Source organism: Mirounga angustirostris, unplaced genomic scaffold (assembly GCF_029215605.1).
Source record: "Mirounga angustirostris isolate CCGP_5_RB_7025 unplaced genomic scaffold, mMirAng1.0.hap1 SCAF_1, whole genome shotgun sequence".
In the NCBI taxonomy this organism is placed as follows: domain Eukaryota; kingdom Metazoa; phylum Chordata; class Mammalia; order Carnivora; family Phocidae; genus Mirounga; species Mirounga angustirostris.
Genome location: NW_026991709.1, coordinates 193,268,156 through 193,284,855, shown reverse-complemented (window position 1 = coordinate 193,284,855; position 16,700 = coordinate 193,268,156). Strand labels below are relative to the sequence as shown.

Sequence of the window (16,700 nt, the reverse complement as noted above, 5' to 3'; positions counted from 1 at the left end):
CCTGGGTGGCTCAGTCATTAAGCGGCTGCCTTCAGCTCAGGTCATGATCCCAGGGTCTTGGAATCGAGCCCCGCATTGGGCTCCCTGCTCAGCCTGCTTCTCCCTCTCCCTCTGCTGTTCCCTCTGCTTGTGCTCTCTCTGTCAAATAAATAAATAAATCTTTAAAAAAAAAAATACTAGTGTAATCTAAAACATTGCTGTCCTGTCTGAGAGAACTTTCTACACTGATGGAAATGTCCATAATCACAGCCAAGGGAGAAGCAGAGCACTTGAAATGTAACTAGTGCACCCAAAGAACTAGATTTTTAATTTTATTGAGTTTTAATTCACATAAAATTGAATTTAAATCTGCAAGTAGCTGGTGGCTGCCATACTGGACAGCACAGCTCTGTGGGATCGAGTTCATAATGCTGGCTCCTAAAAATGGGGAAAGTTTGTCAAGACTCCCAACCAGCAGGGCCCAAGTAGTGTCCATATAGCTAAGATCTTCTTCAGATAGCAAGAGTGGAACCAGGTTGCCCAAGTCATTCACTCCAGCTCCCCTGGATAACAGAGAAAAACCCTATTACTATCAAAGCAACCAACTCTTTTCTAAAAGGTGGCAGCAGGGCTTTTCATTTTGGGCTGATTCTTCACCATGACCTAGTAATAAAGGACGAATCTTTCGGACCAACTCATTGCTGGACTTCTGTGCCTGACTCAACCCAACTCTACAGATAGGTAGCAAACAGCCCTGCGGTGGCCCAGAGCTACGGGGAATTTAGCTCAGGGTAAAGATATGTTACAAATTAAATGTTGCAGTCGGTATGTAAAGCTGCAATAAATAGAAACTGAGTTACATCAAGGATGGAATTAAACCTTAAGTTTAAACTCCACAGTAGTGTAATTAAAACTTAGCCTGTAGCAAATCATTCACTTGAGATTAAAGTAGTGTGGGGAAGCAGAGGTTTGGGTTTACCTTGCTTTCTACAATTTATAAGTCTGAGCTACCAAAAGCTAACAGCCCTGCCCCCAAATCCAGCTCCCAATTAAAAACACAGTTTGAAAACCTTTAGGAGACCGGAGGGGCCCCTTTAACAGAAGTCTGCCCCTTCCCCCCTGCCTAAGTCTATGAACAAATTAAAAAATATTACCTGGTCCCCTGATGGTCTTCTGAGTTGACACAGTGTTTTCATTAATACATCATTAGGGTAATGACATTGTGCTGGCGTTTTGCTTTCAAAACAGCCTGCACTTCAACGACTAGGAATACAGGCTTAGGGCCTGTGAACACTTTGTTCCTGGGAAATAGTATTCAGGTCATAGAAAGGGAAAAAAAAAAAGAAAGAAAGAAAGAAAAAAACAACCAAGGAAGACCAACTGTAATTAATGTTTTAATGTGTGTTCTCTTTATCCTAATCTGGGATGTTCAAGGCTTGCTTAGTGTTTGATTTTTGTTTGTTAGTTTAACTAACAAACTGAACACTGGGGTTAGCTTAACCATGGCCTTAACTCCTAGAGCCAGGAAGCATCTCCAATTCCCCCCAAAACAACCTCAAATAGGTTTCTCTCAGGTTGGAAGTACATCATTTTGTGTAAAAGCAGTCTGAGGATCCAAAGTTGAAACTGTGTATTTTTTATTTTCTAGACTGTGAACTGTTACCTCATAGACAATAATGGGTTTATTCTGGTGTCTGAAGACTACACACAGGTGAGTGAGAAATTTCTACCAGCTCAGAGTAAGGAGCTCGTGATGTGCTTGAGTGAGGGGGCATGAAGGGTGGTGTTAAAACTTTGAGACAATGATCTATATTTAAGAGGTAATAGCAGGAAATTATAAAACCTTATTTCTATCCCTCTAAAAATGTCACAGCCTACTTCTCAGCAGGCCCCAAAGAGTTTTTACCTCCCATTTGGGGGGGTGGGGCGCGAGGTGGGGGCAGAGACCACGGTCTGCTTTCTCACTCATAAAATGTTCAGTTTATAGGAACTCTTTGCCTCAAGGGTAGAGGTGCCTTAAAGAGTTTGGGCAATTTTAAGGAGATTTCCTTCTTTTGATATTTAGATATTTTCCCATATATGAATATATATATATATATATATATATATATATATATATACATATATATATATATGGGAAATACATACATATGTATATATACACACAGACATAGACAAACACACACATATATATTCCAGCATAATTATTCTTTATGACTTCTTTCTGGTTTTTGCTTTTTCAAAATCAGTTATCTGAGTTCAGGGATTAACTTGGGCTCTCAACACTGAGGGACAAGGATCCAGAAATAGGCAAAGAATGTTCTTCATTTGATTGAGCTGTGTGTAGTGGTGGGGCAGGAAGGAAAGAGATGGGAAGAGACCAAGCCATGGGGCCAAGCACAGAAATCTTCACTGTGTGTTTGGAAATCAAAATAAGAGTTCAAACCAATAGCATTGTCCTAGAGAAAACAGGTTTCTCCTTTAAAACTTTGTGCATAGAAAACCTTGTCTGGAATTAGAAATTAAATTAGCATATTCAAAGAAGGTAAAATGCAGGCATGTTTATTAGTGTGACATGATAAAGTAACACTAGAGAAGGAGGCACGTGGTCTCTGGTACTCGTTCTCTTCCTTCCCCTGGTTTGGGGGGGGCGGGGTGTGGCAGGCATATCACGTGACCTGCCTGAGCCTCCTGGCGGGCTCTGTAAAAGGATGATGGTTGAGGACCATTTGATAATGAAGCCCCATTTAAATCATTTGAAATTCTTTAGCAGTCAAAAGTACGTTAGACCTATTGATGCCAAATAAATTAGTTAATTGTCCTTAAGTCCCTAAGGAGTCTGAGCTTAATGCCTTGTTAATTGATCAGCACTGGCTCCAGGTCACATGTGGAATCCTGCTTCAGTTTTCCTTCTTATTCATGAAAAGCTTGTGGGATTCTTAAATGCACCTGTGATGGATGAAAAACACACAGGGTCAGGAATCAAACTTGCCCACACCCTGTCTCCTCAAATGCTGACCATCACTGGACATGGGACAGTTGGTAAAGATTGGATAGGAGTGAGCCCAAGAAGCAAGGCCAGTCTCTGAGAGAGCAGGAGAGCCCTGAGGTCCATGGTAATGTGTCTGTTTGGCTGGGAGAAGAAACCCCCAGACATTCAAGAGTCAATGGAGCAGGAACCCAAATTAACCACCTGTGAGGAGGAAACCTGTCCTCCTGCCATGATGGTGGGGAGGGCTGAGATAGGACCCTGGTCCCATGCCAGGGAGGAAGGCCATGGTGGATACCTTCCCGTGGTCAGTCCTTGACTAGCCAACAGTGTAACCCAGACCGGCGTGCATGCGGGCTCTGCTCTCAGCTGGATCTCTCCAGGGCACAGACCCGCAGCACGGCCCAGGGAGCCTGCAGGCCGGCTCTGCCCCAACTTGTTTGATGTTGTCTGGTTTCCTGCACTCCAATTAGGATAATTCTTCTTCATCTAACAACCAGTTCCATTGACCCTGACATATTTACACACACAAAATACATATGTCCTAGCTCCTAGAGGCAGCACATACCCACAGGGTTTGCGGAAGATTCCAGGTGCCCCCGGAATGTAACAGGCAATGCTCCACGTTCAGTCAGTGAAATGTCATGTCCTTCTTCTTTCTCCTCTCTTTCTTGACTTTCTGGCAAAGTCTTTATATGCCTTTCTGCCTGAAAATTCCCAGGAGCGTGGTTGAGGTCACTCAGTGGTAAATTGAATCGAGATTTAGCTAATACAAAGCCTATGGAATTTATTAATTCAGGCTCTTAGAGTAATGCCCTTGACCCACCCACATGTAAGCTATAACTCCTTAGAGCACCCATAGCAGACATGGGGGCTCTCTCCTGGTCTACACGAGCTCAGTCCGGGGTGTTGGCAGAGGAAGGCCATCGCCCCAAGCTCTGTTCTGCTGCAGGGCATACACCCTCCCCCGTGAGACCCTGAGGCTAGTGGTTCCAGGAGACTGGAGTGATCAAGGAGGATGTTAATCCTTCATCCCACCATTCAGAGTCTGCAAATCTCAGCCAGCACCAAGACCTAGTCTGAAGCCAGAACATCAGCCAGGTGGTGGGGAAGGGCTGCTCATCCCCAAATGCCCTGCAGACAGTCCCACAGTAAGGGTGAGCCATTAGAAGTCGCCTGGCCGTGCTGCCTCTTCCAGGGGCTGGACTCTGGACTGCCTTATTTGTCAACATAGTAACTGCCCAGGGACAAAATTGCGAGTGATCCTCAGAAAATGATTGTGAGAAAGGACCTATTCTCAACAGCAGGAAATTTATAGGGCCAATGAAGAGGACTGCTATATTTCCCTAAACAGGTCATCCAGGAATTATAAACAATCCTTTTTATTACTGCTTAGGAAGCCCTTTCTCAGCCTGTTCCTGTCTATGAAGGAGTGTTTTAATCACGGGGGACTGAGTGCAGATTAATGCTTACAACATCTGAGCGCGCGTGCATGTGTGTGCACATGTGTATGTGTGACTGTGCACGTCTGTGCGCGCGTGTGCTTGGGGTCTTTCAATTCCAGCGCTCAGCATGTGTTATGCAATGCCAACCCCCTCTGCCCCTGCCATGTACTGTGGAACATTCCCATCTGCTTACTAGTCTGCTCTGTAATGCCATAACTTCTCCTGACTATTAAGACATTTTCCACTTTTTATGTAACCTGAAAACGTGCCTTCTGCTTCTGTCAGCTCCAGAACACAGACTGCGTCCGTTTCTGATGCTTCTCTGGTGTTTGAGCACATTGTTTATCTATACTTCCTCCTGGGTTCTTCTTTTCTTCCCCGCAGACTGGAGACTTTTTTGGTGAGGTGGAGGGAGCTGTGATGAACAAACTGTTAACAATGGGCTCCTTTAAAAGGTAAGGATTTTATGGTCCCCCACACCCCCTGAAAGAGTTTGCCTAAATAAAATAAAACAAACCAAGGTCAAATAAAGCAAGCCCAGACTTGACCCCGTGGCTGGTTTGTACTTGTGTTCATGCTCCAGAAGATCTTGCTGAAATTCGATGCCTCTTGCATGAGTGTTAAAGAGTCACAGAAACTCAGCTCACAATGAGTTTCCTGTTCACCCAGCATAGGGTTTATTGGAGGCCAATATTGAAGTCAGAGCCTGCACTGGGACAGGATTATAGCAGTCTTGAGCAAGTGATTGCAAAGATGTAGGAAACGTTTTCCCCTGGTTAAAAAGAAGTGTATGTCTCACATTTTGGCAACCTGGGGAAGCTTGCTAGAAATCTGGAAATCGGGGGTGAAAAGTGACATTTAGAGACCTGCCAAAATAATTTTAGAAAATCAAGTGAAAGCTCTCAAAACCTGCTCCCAGATGGAGGGGAGCTTAAATCTGCTGCTAGAAGAAAACCCAGATGGTGCCAAATACCACTGGAGGCAGGTACTACTCACCTGGGCCATGACAGCTGCCACTGACCCTAAGGGAAGCTTATGTCGGACCGCTTCTGCGTAGCCCCATGTCTCTCCTGGGCAGGCCAGCCGTGCTCTTGGGGACACCAAATCCTATGGGGAAAGCTGTCTCCCCATGAGATCAGGAGGTCAGTAATGTCCCCCGGGAGTCAACATGTCTCCCTTCCCTTGGCCTCCCAGGAAATGGCAGCCTTTGAAGTGGTGCTTCCGTGGGCATATTTGATGTTGTTAGGTTACGTAATAGCAGGCGCTCCAGGGATGGACCCGGGCTCGCCTGAGAGAACCACTACCACTGTGGTGGGAACGGCAGGCCCCTGGTTATTACTCCCTGCAGCTGAATGGCCAGGAAGTGTTAGCTCAGGAAATCGGACTTTTATGCCAGTCAACAAGACCCACTGAGGGCTGTGCTGAAAGCAGGGAATTCAAAAATGATGACCCAATTTTTGAGATTCCATAGCTTGTTTGTGCCAGAAGGAGGGAAAAAAAAAAAAAGAAATGATATAAGAAAACTTGGCCTCACTCCAGCACTTCTGCAATCTCCGACACCCTTGCCTGCCCCCAACCCTCCTGCAGCAGTGTGTTCCATTCCCTTTCTAAAATTCAAGTGCCGTTTTTTTCCTTGTTTTGCCAGGAGTCATTGGTCATGTGCTCGAAAAGTCAGCTTGGAGCTGGGCTTGGGTTGCCATGGAGTTTTCCATGACTTCTCCAAGCTTCCCAGGGCAGCTTCTGGATTGTCTGCTGTCCGGGGCTTCCCTGGCTTTTCCTATCTTTATGTGGATGTGAGCCTTTGTATCGCGTTCGCTTGTTTTCGACTAGGTGGGGGGTGGGGGGGGGTGAGACAAAAGATAAGAAGAATCACACACGTGTTTCTCATTCGAAAGCATATTTTTCAACTTCTTGAACAAAATCTTATTTTTTTTTTCTTTTCCCTCTTGGATAGTCCTTTCAAACAGCTTGGTGGGAGAAGGAAGAAAGTTGTAGTGGGATTTTAAATTCCCAGTCTTCTTGATGTGAGTGAAGTGTGGCTGGCATGAATCTAGAACTTTCTTTTACTATGAGAGGAGCTAACATATTTGAGAAAAGGGAAGGACTGGGGACTTTACTCAAGTGTAATAGCATCTGTTGTCATCGGGGGGAATTGGCTGACAACGCTCATGGGCCTCTTCGAAAGGGCTCTCACTGGGGCCATGAGAGCAATGAGAGTTTACGTTTTAGAGTCAGATGGACTGGATTCAAATCCAGACTCTGACGTTTACTAGCTGCGTGCCTTAGAATGAGTCAAGTGACCGCTCCAAGCTTTGGTTTCCTTACGTGGAAAATGAAGGCGATAATTATAATTGCTTCCATGGGCTGCCGTCGGAGTTAATGAGATAATAATGAGCAGAAAGATTGTACTCAGTGCCTGGCATATATTAAGGGCTCAATAATTGCTAGTTGGTGCTGCGATGTGTATTGTGGATCTTTGCTCAGGCTTGGCTTTGCTGTCTGCTTGGCACCAGGTAGCGCTCCTTCTGCATTCCTGCACCTCACAGCAGGCTTCCCACGACCAACATCTGGCCAGGGGGCCTCCGGTGTTGGGGACTGCGGTGCATCCTCAGTGCACTAAGGGTGACAGTCCTTTCATTCAGAGAAGACCTGTATTTCAGAACCTCTGAAAGGATGTACCCGAAAGTACCTGGCGGTGCTCTGGGCTGTCCCCAGGACACAGAATGCCTGGAAGCTGAGTGGCTTTGGGGACGTGGTTGAGCTGAAGCAAAGCTCAGGACCGGTTCCCTGAACTGACATCTCGTCTCTCCTCCCAATGTCTTGGACAATGTTGGGATGGCACAAGGTTTCTTGATCAATCTGCTTATATCCATTCTTTAAAAATGAGTTTCATAGACAAGAATCCTACAAACCATCTTCTCCAGAAAGAGTTCCCAGAGAACACTATCTCCCTTTGTCTGTCTCCCTTTCTCCCTCTCCCTTGGTCCAGATTTGCTACCTCTCTATCTAAAGCAAGATGATGCTTGTTTACACGGCAGTGGACTCTTTCCTTGATTGTCTGGTCACTTGCCTGGTGACCTGATGGTCGTTTTACCTAGCAAGGGAGGGAGGGAAAGAATATCCACATCCAGGCCTAGGTGCCATGGGGAAGAGAGGGAAGCCATAGACTTGTGCAAATTACCAATGTGAGGGAGCTTTGAGAAAGTTCTGCAGCAGTGTGTGCAAACAACCTAAGAGACAAAATAGTCTCTCCTGGTCACTTTAGCTCAGTCTTTGACTTGACTCTGCTTACCCCGCTTACATGTGACATTAGCATCCAGGGGCCAAATAACATACCAATAGCTTCAGCGGCATGAAAGCAATGATCACAACAGCAACCTTCCCTGAGCACCTACCCCACACCAGACCTGGGCTGCACCTGACATATCCTACCCCTTTCGGTACTTTTCAACAACTCAGTGGGACAGGTATAAACAGGACCAGCTGCACAATTTGCAGGCCCCAGTGCAAACTGAAAATCTGGGGTCTCTTGTTCAAAACGTTTTAAGAATTTCAAGGCAGTGACAGCAGAGCATCCCACCAAGCCTGGGGCCCTTCTAAGTACAAGGTTCTGTGCAGTGACACGGGTTGCATGCCCATGACCCCGGCCCTGGGTGTAAATATACCCATTTGATAGATGGCAATAATGAGGCTGGGAAAGGTTAAGAACCTGCCCTAAGTCTCTGTGTAAGAGCGCTGGGTTCAAACATCCTGTACTCTGAGCACAGAGAATGTCTAGCTTCTGCCCTTAACCTGGTTCTGTGTACAGTAAGCACTGTGTTGTGCGTGGAGCTTCTTCCAGTTCTGTTTGAGAAGGGAAAGGTAGCTGAGGACGATGTTGGCTCAGCAGTGTCTTATCTGGGCAAGCAGAACTTTCGGGATGGGAGGCCAGCCGCACGATAGCCTCGCCCAGATTTCTTTCAGCTGAAGTTGATATCCCTTTAAACCAAGCTGTGTTCCCAGGCTTCCTGTAATTTCTCATGAGATACTGTGTGCCCGGTCAGCTTTTTGTGTTTCAGACAGAGAACTCCAAGTACTTCTTCATTCTTATCATGAGAGTAAGTGGACTCCCTGGGTAGTGACTCATTTAGGGTTTTTCAATTTAGCTATTTTTCTTTTTCACTCGTATTCACATCCAGTAAGGGGCTTGCTTTCTTACTTCTCAAAATCCACACTCCATGGGTTCTTTCTGCCGTCATTGGCAGTGACATCACCCCTCTTATGATTACTAAGAGAACATCTAGTTTCAAAATATTTTTCTTAGAGTTCCTGTAAGGATAATTTCTTAGAATTCATGTATCTCCGGGGCGCCTGGGTGGCTCAGTTGGTTGGGCGACTGCCTTCAGCTCAGATCATGATCCCGGAATACTGGGATCGAGTCCCACATCGGGCTCCCGGCTTGGCGGGGAGCCTGCTTCTCCCACTGACCTTCTCCCCTCTCTTGCTGTTTCTCTCTCGCTGGCTCTCTAATAAATAAAATCTTTAAAAATAAATAAATAAATAAAATGTGTCTTAATAAGTGAAGCTTTAAAAAAAGGGAGACTTCGGCTATTTAAACACTAACTCTTCTTATTTTTTACTTTAAATTAAATGATGTCAGATAGCTCAAAGTCACAGTACCAAAGCACTTTTTAAGTTACAAAACTATTTAAATATAAGGTCATATTATTAACAAAAAACTTTATCATTAAAAGAAAAGTTCTGGGCGCCTGGGTGGCTCAGTTGGTTAAGCGACTGCCTTCGGCTCAGGTCATGATCCTGGAGTCCCGGGATCGAGTCCCGCATAGGGCTCCCTGCTCGGCAGGGAGTCTGCTTCTCCCTCTGACCCTCCTCCCTCTCATGCTCTGTCTCTCATTCTCTCTCTCTCAAATAAATAAATAAAATCTTTAAAAAAAAAAAAAAAGAATTCATGTATCTCCCCCCCTCCTTGTCCCCAGTGATTCAAATTCAATGGCAAATATCCAGGAAAAGTGAAAATCTATGCATATATGTTTTATATATAAAGTGAAAAATGTGTGTGTGTGTGTGTGTGTGCGTGTGCGTGTAGCCAGTCATAGGAGAGTATCTACAATTCCTGAGAGGGCCTCCTTGATACACTGAGCTTAAGCTAAGAGGAGTCCGGGTTGAGCACCAGAATTGTACTGTGTGGCCTTGCCCAGACTCCCCATCTCGTCCCGCCTCATTTTCTTCCTCACCCAAATATGGACCTCGAGACTTTGTGAGAATTAGCTAAAACAAAGTATGTGAAATTGCTCTGCAAATTACAAAGCCATTGCAGGCAGGAGGTGAGATTAGCTCTTGGATAAGGGCTCCAAATATCTATCTTTTTTTTTCTTTTCATTTTCTTCTTCTTTTAATTTTAATCACTAAGGCTCCCCAAAAGGTGGTTACTTTGCAACAGTTACCTCCAGGGCACAGCTGTGGGGGTGGGCCTGTGGCCTGGACTCAACCAGCATCCCTGGAGAGCTTTTAAAACATACCTGTGCTGGGCGCCTGGGTGGCTCAGATGGTTAAGCGTCTGCCTTCGGCTCAGGTCACGATCTCAGGGTCCCGGGATCGAGTCCCGCATCGGGCTCTCTGCTCCTTGGGAGCCTGCTTCTCCCTCTGCCTGTCTCTCTCGCTCTGTCTCTCATGAATAAATAAATAAAATCTTTAAAAAAAAAATGCCTGTGCTTAGGCTGCACCCCGAGACATTCATGTGCAATCCGGCTGGGGACAGAGCCCAGACATTTATGCTTGTTGAAAGCATCCACATGCTTCTTATGCACAGTCAGGGTCAAGAGCACCAGGGTACCGGTCTAGATGCTGTCCACTTTGGAGTTACCTGACATGGGGCAACTTTAACTCACTAAATTTCAGTTTTCTCAGCAGCAAAACTGAACTGAAAGAATTTTTCACATACCTGCTGGTGGGGGTTAAATGGAATAATGCATTCTTTTACCAAACATCCTGGTGGGTTCTGCCAAAAGGTCTTCCTTTGTTCTTTGTGTATCTGATTAAGCTTGAGGAAGCAAAGACCAATTGGCCACACCTGGCCTTTGGCTTGCAGAAAAACGGACTGCTTGCTAATAATCTATTTTTGCTTTGGGAGCGACTGATAGTTCCTCTCTGTCTGGGCTGCGTGTTTTTTGCTTTATTCGGTTTTGTTTGTTTTATGTGCTTGGTGCCACATGCCTGAATTCTCACCCCTTCGCGACCATATTTTCCCTACGGGGCCTGGTGAATGTCTTCTGCACCTCTCCCCACACATTCATTAACATAGTTGACTTGTGTAGAATTCCCTGCGGTGGCTCCTTCTGCCCTTGAAATTGCCTTTCTAGAAAGGACACATCAGGCAGAATTCAGGGCTTGGGCCGTTCCTTCTCCTGTCTCTACGTGATGGAACTATACAGGCTGGATATAGGCGCCATGGCCGGTGACTAGAGCTCTCCCTGTCCTTGGCCATCACATTGCATTTCAGCCAGTGCCCTGGCCTTGGAGTCTTGAGAGTGTTAAAGGAGATGTCTGTTATGTTTGGAAGGCTGCTCTCTCATGCCGACCGCCGCCCCCCCTCCAGTGTCTAATACTCAACTCTCATGTAATGAATGTAATGGCTTCTCGGTTTCCTGTTGACCCGACCGTTTCCACAGAAGTATGCTTTGTCAGAGGTGGCATTGAAAGGAACAAGAAGACAGATTGGCTTGAACAAGTGGGTTTCTGAGCCAAACTTTCTGGAATGCAGAGAGACATGAAGATTCCAGTGCCCCGCTCTTTAAAATCCTAAAGCTGCTGCTTGAGCATCCCCAATGACAACAGTAAGAATCGTTGCCCTCCTCCTCTTCATCATAATAGCAGCATGCCTCCTTTATTAAATACTGAGTACAGGCTCGCCATCATTCCAAGTAGTTTACGTGTATTACCTTCATGAATCCCCATAACAACTCTGTGACATAACTACCACCATTATATCCACTTGACAAAGGAGGACCTGGACATGGAGGCTCTGAGCATCTGAGTGTCTTGTCCAAGTTCACCCACAGTAGTGAGTGGGGGAGATGGAATTTGCACTGATGTCTCTCAGATCCTAGATTGCAGACCATATTTATCCAATCCCCACTCATCTTCTCCCCTAGTTGGAGTAGACTGAAGTATTTCTTACAGAGATATTTGTTCACATTTATGCTTATTTGGCTTCAGGAGATTGTCAAAGTTTCTCAATCAAACTTTGAGTTCAATATATCAGTTACTAGTTAGTTTTACTAGAAGTAATAAATTCCAGAATAACAAGGGGCTAAAGAACATAGGAGTCTTTTTCTCTTTTATGTGAAGGCAGTCTGAAAATACAAATTTGTTGTCATCATGGACCCACGACCACATCTTTTTTTCTCTACCTTCCTCTGTTGGCATTTAAATTCAAGGTTACTTCATGGCCCAAGATAGCTGCTTAGTTCCAGCCATCACATCTGCAGGCAGATGGAGGCTGGCAGAAGGAGGATTCAGAGAGGTCCAAAAGTCCAAGTAAAATTTCTTGATTGCAATTTATTTTAATAAGTAATTGTATTCATTTATTAAAGTAAAATATGGTTTATTTATTCAAGTATTTAGCCCCATACAATACTTCTGCTTCATCACATGGCCTCACCTAGCTGCAAATGAACCTGGGAAATGTGCATATAAAAAGTCAGGGTTCAGATTGGCAAAAGAGGAAAATGGACTTTGGGACACTATGATAGTCTCTGCCATATCCAGCATAACTGTTTACTTCAGATCACACAGGTCCTCTAAATATTCCATCTGATTTCCTGTGGTATCCACTTGGACAGTCTTCCAGAGATGAGGCTGTGTTCACAACTCCTAGATCCCCCCACACCCCACCTGCCCAGTGCAGTCCTGAACACAAATGGTCACAGCCACCAACTAACCCATCTGTCCACCATGCTGGACCCCAAGCAGCACAAGCAGGGACACTCAATAACATTTGTGGGGGTGACCGACGGCAATAATGTCACCAACACCAACATCCCTAGGTACTGACACGCCGAGCCTCAGTTACATGCCCTGCAGCGTGCAGCATCGTCATGGTGCGGTGCTGGGAAATGTAGACGTGAACTTGGCAGAGCCCAAGGAAGCTCCCCCAGCATCCAGGTTTCTTGCCTCAAATGGGTTTTGCGTGAACTCCTTCCCCAAGGAGAATTCTGCTGTTTCCTTCCATTTCTTACTCAAAGAGGCAAAAGAAATTTAATCTTTTCTATGTGGCATTGATCAAGATTCCATTTTCCCCTTCAGTTCACCTAATTTTCATGGAAGGGGCAGGTGAACGGACAAACAGGCTGCCAGCTAGGTGCTCTTACCCCCACGCATGCATATTATCCTTTGCCTTGGGATGGAAGCAGCTGGTCCACTTAGAGCTGCAATAAGCTTGGAGCAGTGCTTTCACCTTCTGAGCCTGTTTCTTTTCCTATAACATGTAACCATGCCCCGGACACAAGAGCTAATGCTTGCATGCTGGCACCAAGCAATTGATTCTTTCTTATTGTTACTACTTTTATTACCTGGGTGAGATGCTGACATGACCACTCTCTGAAACTTTGCTTTGTTTTATATTATCAGCACGTGCTGATGAAAAGCATTTGGTGCTTCATGTATAGGACGAGGGAGGCTTTTCCCCATGGCTCGCTCCTCAGGGTTCTGCAGTGGACCCCGGTGGCCCCAGGACCCTGTGTGTGGCCACATGGCGCTTCTTCTCTGCTAATGCTGGGTGCTCTTTCACTAGGTTTGTGCCAGGGATTCCCAGGCAGGGGTTCAAAGGTGGCAGGGCCAGGGTCATGTAAATTGAGCATGTCTGCTGTGTTCCATGTGCTGGGCTGACCTTGAAGAGTGGTGCAGTCTCTGTAAGAAGTTGCTCTGGGATGACATGGGCCACCAGTGTGAAAAAGAGAGAGGGGACAGCACCTTTTGGATTTTCTGTTAACACTCAGATCAACAGATTGAGCTTTTCCCCCGTCTTGGTTTTCTGAGATGTAAGAACGAGTAAGCCTTCCCATCATGACAATGGCCTTATTAAGAATTTTCTGTGTTCCCGTGCCCTGTCCTATCACTTGCAAGTTGAAAGCTGCCCCAGAGAACACATTTTAAGGCTCGACAAAGAATACATATTTTCACATGCTACCCTAGTGAGTCACTTTACTTCTCATACTTGTAGATTCAAAAACGCTTAAATATGTCCCATGGTGAGTTTCTATGTCAAATGCCTCTCTACCCTGTTTTTAGGACTGTATTTGCAAATACTAAGCTGTTTCAAGATTGGTTTTTAGGCAAATTGTTTAGCCAGACCTCATTCAGTGAGTCATTGCAGGTAAAGGACCTGGCCTCCTGGGCACACAGTAGGTGTTTAATAAATGCTGGTCCCTGCAGTTCCTCACAAGTCGAAATTAGCTGAGTGCATGCCTTTGAGATTGAACTTTCTGGTTCTTAGAAGAAATATTTTTCTTGGTCGTGATTTTTGTCTCGTTGGAAAAGAGCAGAATCAGCAAAATCGCTTTCAGCAGGTCCCAGTGTCATGGGCCTGTCATCCACGGGGCACACAGGGCTGTCTATGTTTTCTCTGCAGCACTTTGAGTTTCTTCTTCAGACACCGTATCTGCCTTCCATCAGAGTTTCAAAGAGACCAGTCTAGGGAGCACAGAGATGCTAATGATAAGGTCTCAGCTGTAGCCTGCGGCTGAAGTGGCCTGGTGGGGATGTCATGGGGATGTCATGGGGATTAAGGCATGTTATCTGTAATGAGAATAAACTCCCGCTGCTGAGTGCAGCGGGGCAGCACCAGTCTTGGGCTGGGCATGCGGCTCGGGGCTTATTTTAGAGCCCAATGAAAGCGGGCAATTATCATGTTCTTTAACTATAATCAGCCAAACAGGATACAGGTAGCCACAAAATGGAGTTATTTAAAACAGTAACAAAATCACTTCAAAAAGGGTAATAATCTGGAAGTCTCTCTTTCTGCAACATCTAGTTAAAGCTGTCTAAGCGTGGAGAAGACAGGGGAGGCTTGTTCTGTAACCTCCTCAATGGCAATCGGATCGGGAAAAGTTCTTGGGAAATGAAAGGCTGGATCCCTGGCCCCGAGGCTGCCCCACAGCCATTGAGTTTGGCCTCACTGTGTAAAGGAGAGCCTTTGAAAATGATCCCAGGAGAATCCCGAGCTTCCTGGGAGGGTGGCTAGAGGGGCACTCGCTAGCCCGGCCAGTTGGTCCCTCCTGGCCCACTGACCACAGATTTGAAAGCTGATTCTGGACTTTGGCTACGAGGCCTTATCTTGGGTAGTGTTTTCTGTGACATTCCAATGAGACTGGGATAGGGCACGGGGCAGAATTCTAAGCATTTCCCAGAATCTGTCAGAGCCTGCTCCTGAGCAGAAGGCAGAGTAAGGGGGATTTAGCTTGACCCCCATCTAATTCTGCCTCTGCTACTTGTTAGGGGTATGAACTCGGACACACTACTGAGGCTGGCTGAGACTTGGTTTGGCCCTCTGTGAAATGGGGATGATTAGAATCTATCTTGTAGGGATATGCTTCCAAGAGTACCTTGCTCACGGTTGGTAAATAGAGCTCAGTAGACATGCGCTATTGTTATCATGGTCCTCAGCTATGAAGCCCACGGACAGAAGTTCCCGTCATGTCTCGATAACCCTGGTGTGACTCCTGAAGGTGTCTTGTACCTTAGTAACAGGTGCAAATTTTACGCTGCATTGTATGTGCCAATGAGCTAAGAAAATCGGGAGGCCTGTCCATCCTCCAGCCATCTGGGTAAAGCGTGAGTCAATTCCCATTGCATTAAACACCACCCCCATTAATTAATAATGGCAATGAAAACCAGACTAATAAATTATAACAGCTGCTGCAGCCTTGCCTTCTGCTGAATGCTTCCTCCATACCGGATCCTGTGCTAAATGCAATACGTATATAACCTCAGGTCATCCCATAATCCTCCCGATAAGGTAGCCACTTTTCTCACCATTTTACAGAGGAAACTGAGCGCCCAAAGAGTAAAACAAAACAAAACAAACAAAACCACTGTAATAAGTGGACGAGTTAGGATGAAGCTCAGGTGTTACTGACTTCGAAGCTGTTGCTTTAACCACTAGGCCATATGGCCAGTCACTTGAGCCCTTGGGAATGGTGTAGCTTTAAGATCCCAAACTCCAACAAAGAACAAAATGAGGCCTTCTGTTGTAAGGATCATAACAAAGTTAGTATGCTACATAGTATATTTCAGTGTATTTCCACATGTCTGATTATTTAAATCTCAGGACATCTTTGTGAGTCATTTTACAAGGGAGAAAATGAAGCCTCAGAAGAGGGTTAGCATCTTGCTCAAGATTGCACCTTGGAGGGGCACCTGGGTGTCTCAGTTGGTAAAGCATCTGACTTCGGCTCAGGTCATGATCCCAGGGTCCCAGGATTGAGCCCCGCGTCGGGCTCCACGCTCCCTCTTCCTCTGCCCCTGCCTCTCCCCCTGCTCGTGCATGCTCTCTCTCTCTCAAATAAATAAATAAATAAAATCTTAAAATTAAAAAAAAAAAAAGATTGCACCCTGGATAATGGCACCTGGATAATAACCTTTCAAACCGAGGCCATACTGTATCCACGTCAACAAGACTCCAAGCGCAGGCATGTTCCATTCAACCCATGCTGCCTCTCACCACACTCTGGCCCAAGTTCCAGCTGTAGGGACAGAGTTGAGCAGTATGAAAAGATGAAGCCAATCATAATTCTTGCCAAGTCCTAGAAAGCCCTTTCAGGGGCACCTACAGAAATCCCCTGGATGAGGTGGGGACTATGGCATAGTGGGGCAGTGAGAGACCGAATAGAGTTGTCCCTTGTGGTCTGCAGTTGGTTCCATGGTTGGGGGTAGCATCAGGGCTATGCCAATGATGAACATTTCACTGGAAATTTGTTCAGGGACTTCCCTGAGCCAGATGCTTGGCTGGTTCATGGGCTTCATTTCTGTCTCAATAAACTCAGATTCTTCTGGCATCTGCTGTAAAGAAAAAAGCCAGAGGACAGTGAACAAGACTAGAAGAAATGTTCTGGATGAGGAAGAGGCTTTGGGGATTTGCTGGGAGATTGTGTGACCACTGGGGCCCTCCTGGGCTCTGCTACCAGACACCTTTGTGGTGCTGGTCAGGAGCCCGTTTCCATCTTGATTTGGTCAAGCATGGTCAGTTTTCTACTTGGTGCCATAGATGGTTCTTTGTTTAATCCGTTGTG

The 16,700-nt window shown here is 45.8% G+C and overlaps 1 protein-coding gene across 1 annotated transcript in view; it reads left to right on the top strand.

Annotated features, from left to right (window-relative positions):
• Positions 1-16,700, top strand: part of CACNA2D3 (calcium voltage-gated channel auxiliary subunit alpha2delta 3) — an 858,477-nt gene that overhangs the window by 769,446 nt on the left and 72,331 nt on the right. The window contains exons 30-31 of the mRNA XM_064595053.1: positions 1,628-1,690; positions 4,798-4,868. Coding sequence (XP_064451123.1) covers positions 1,628-1,690; positions 4,798-4,868 — 134 coding nt within the window. The remainder of the gene's footprint in view (positions 1-1,627; positions 1,691-4,797; positions 4,869-16,700) is intronic.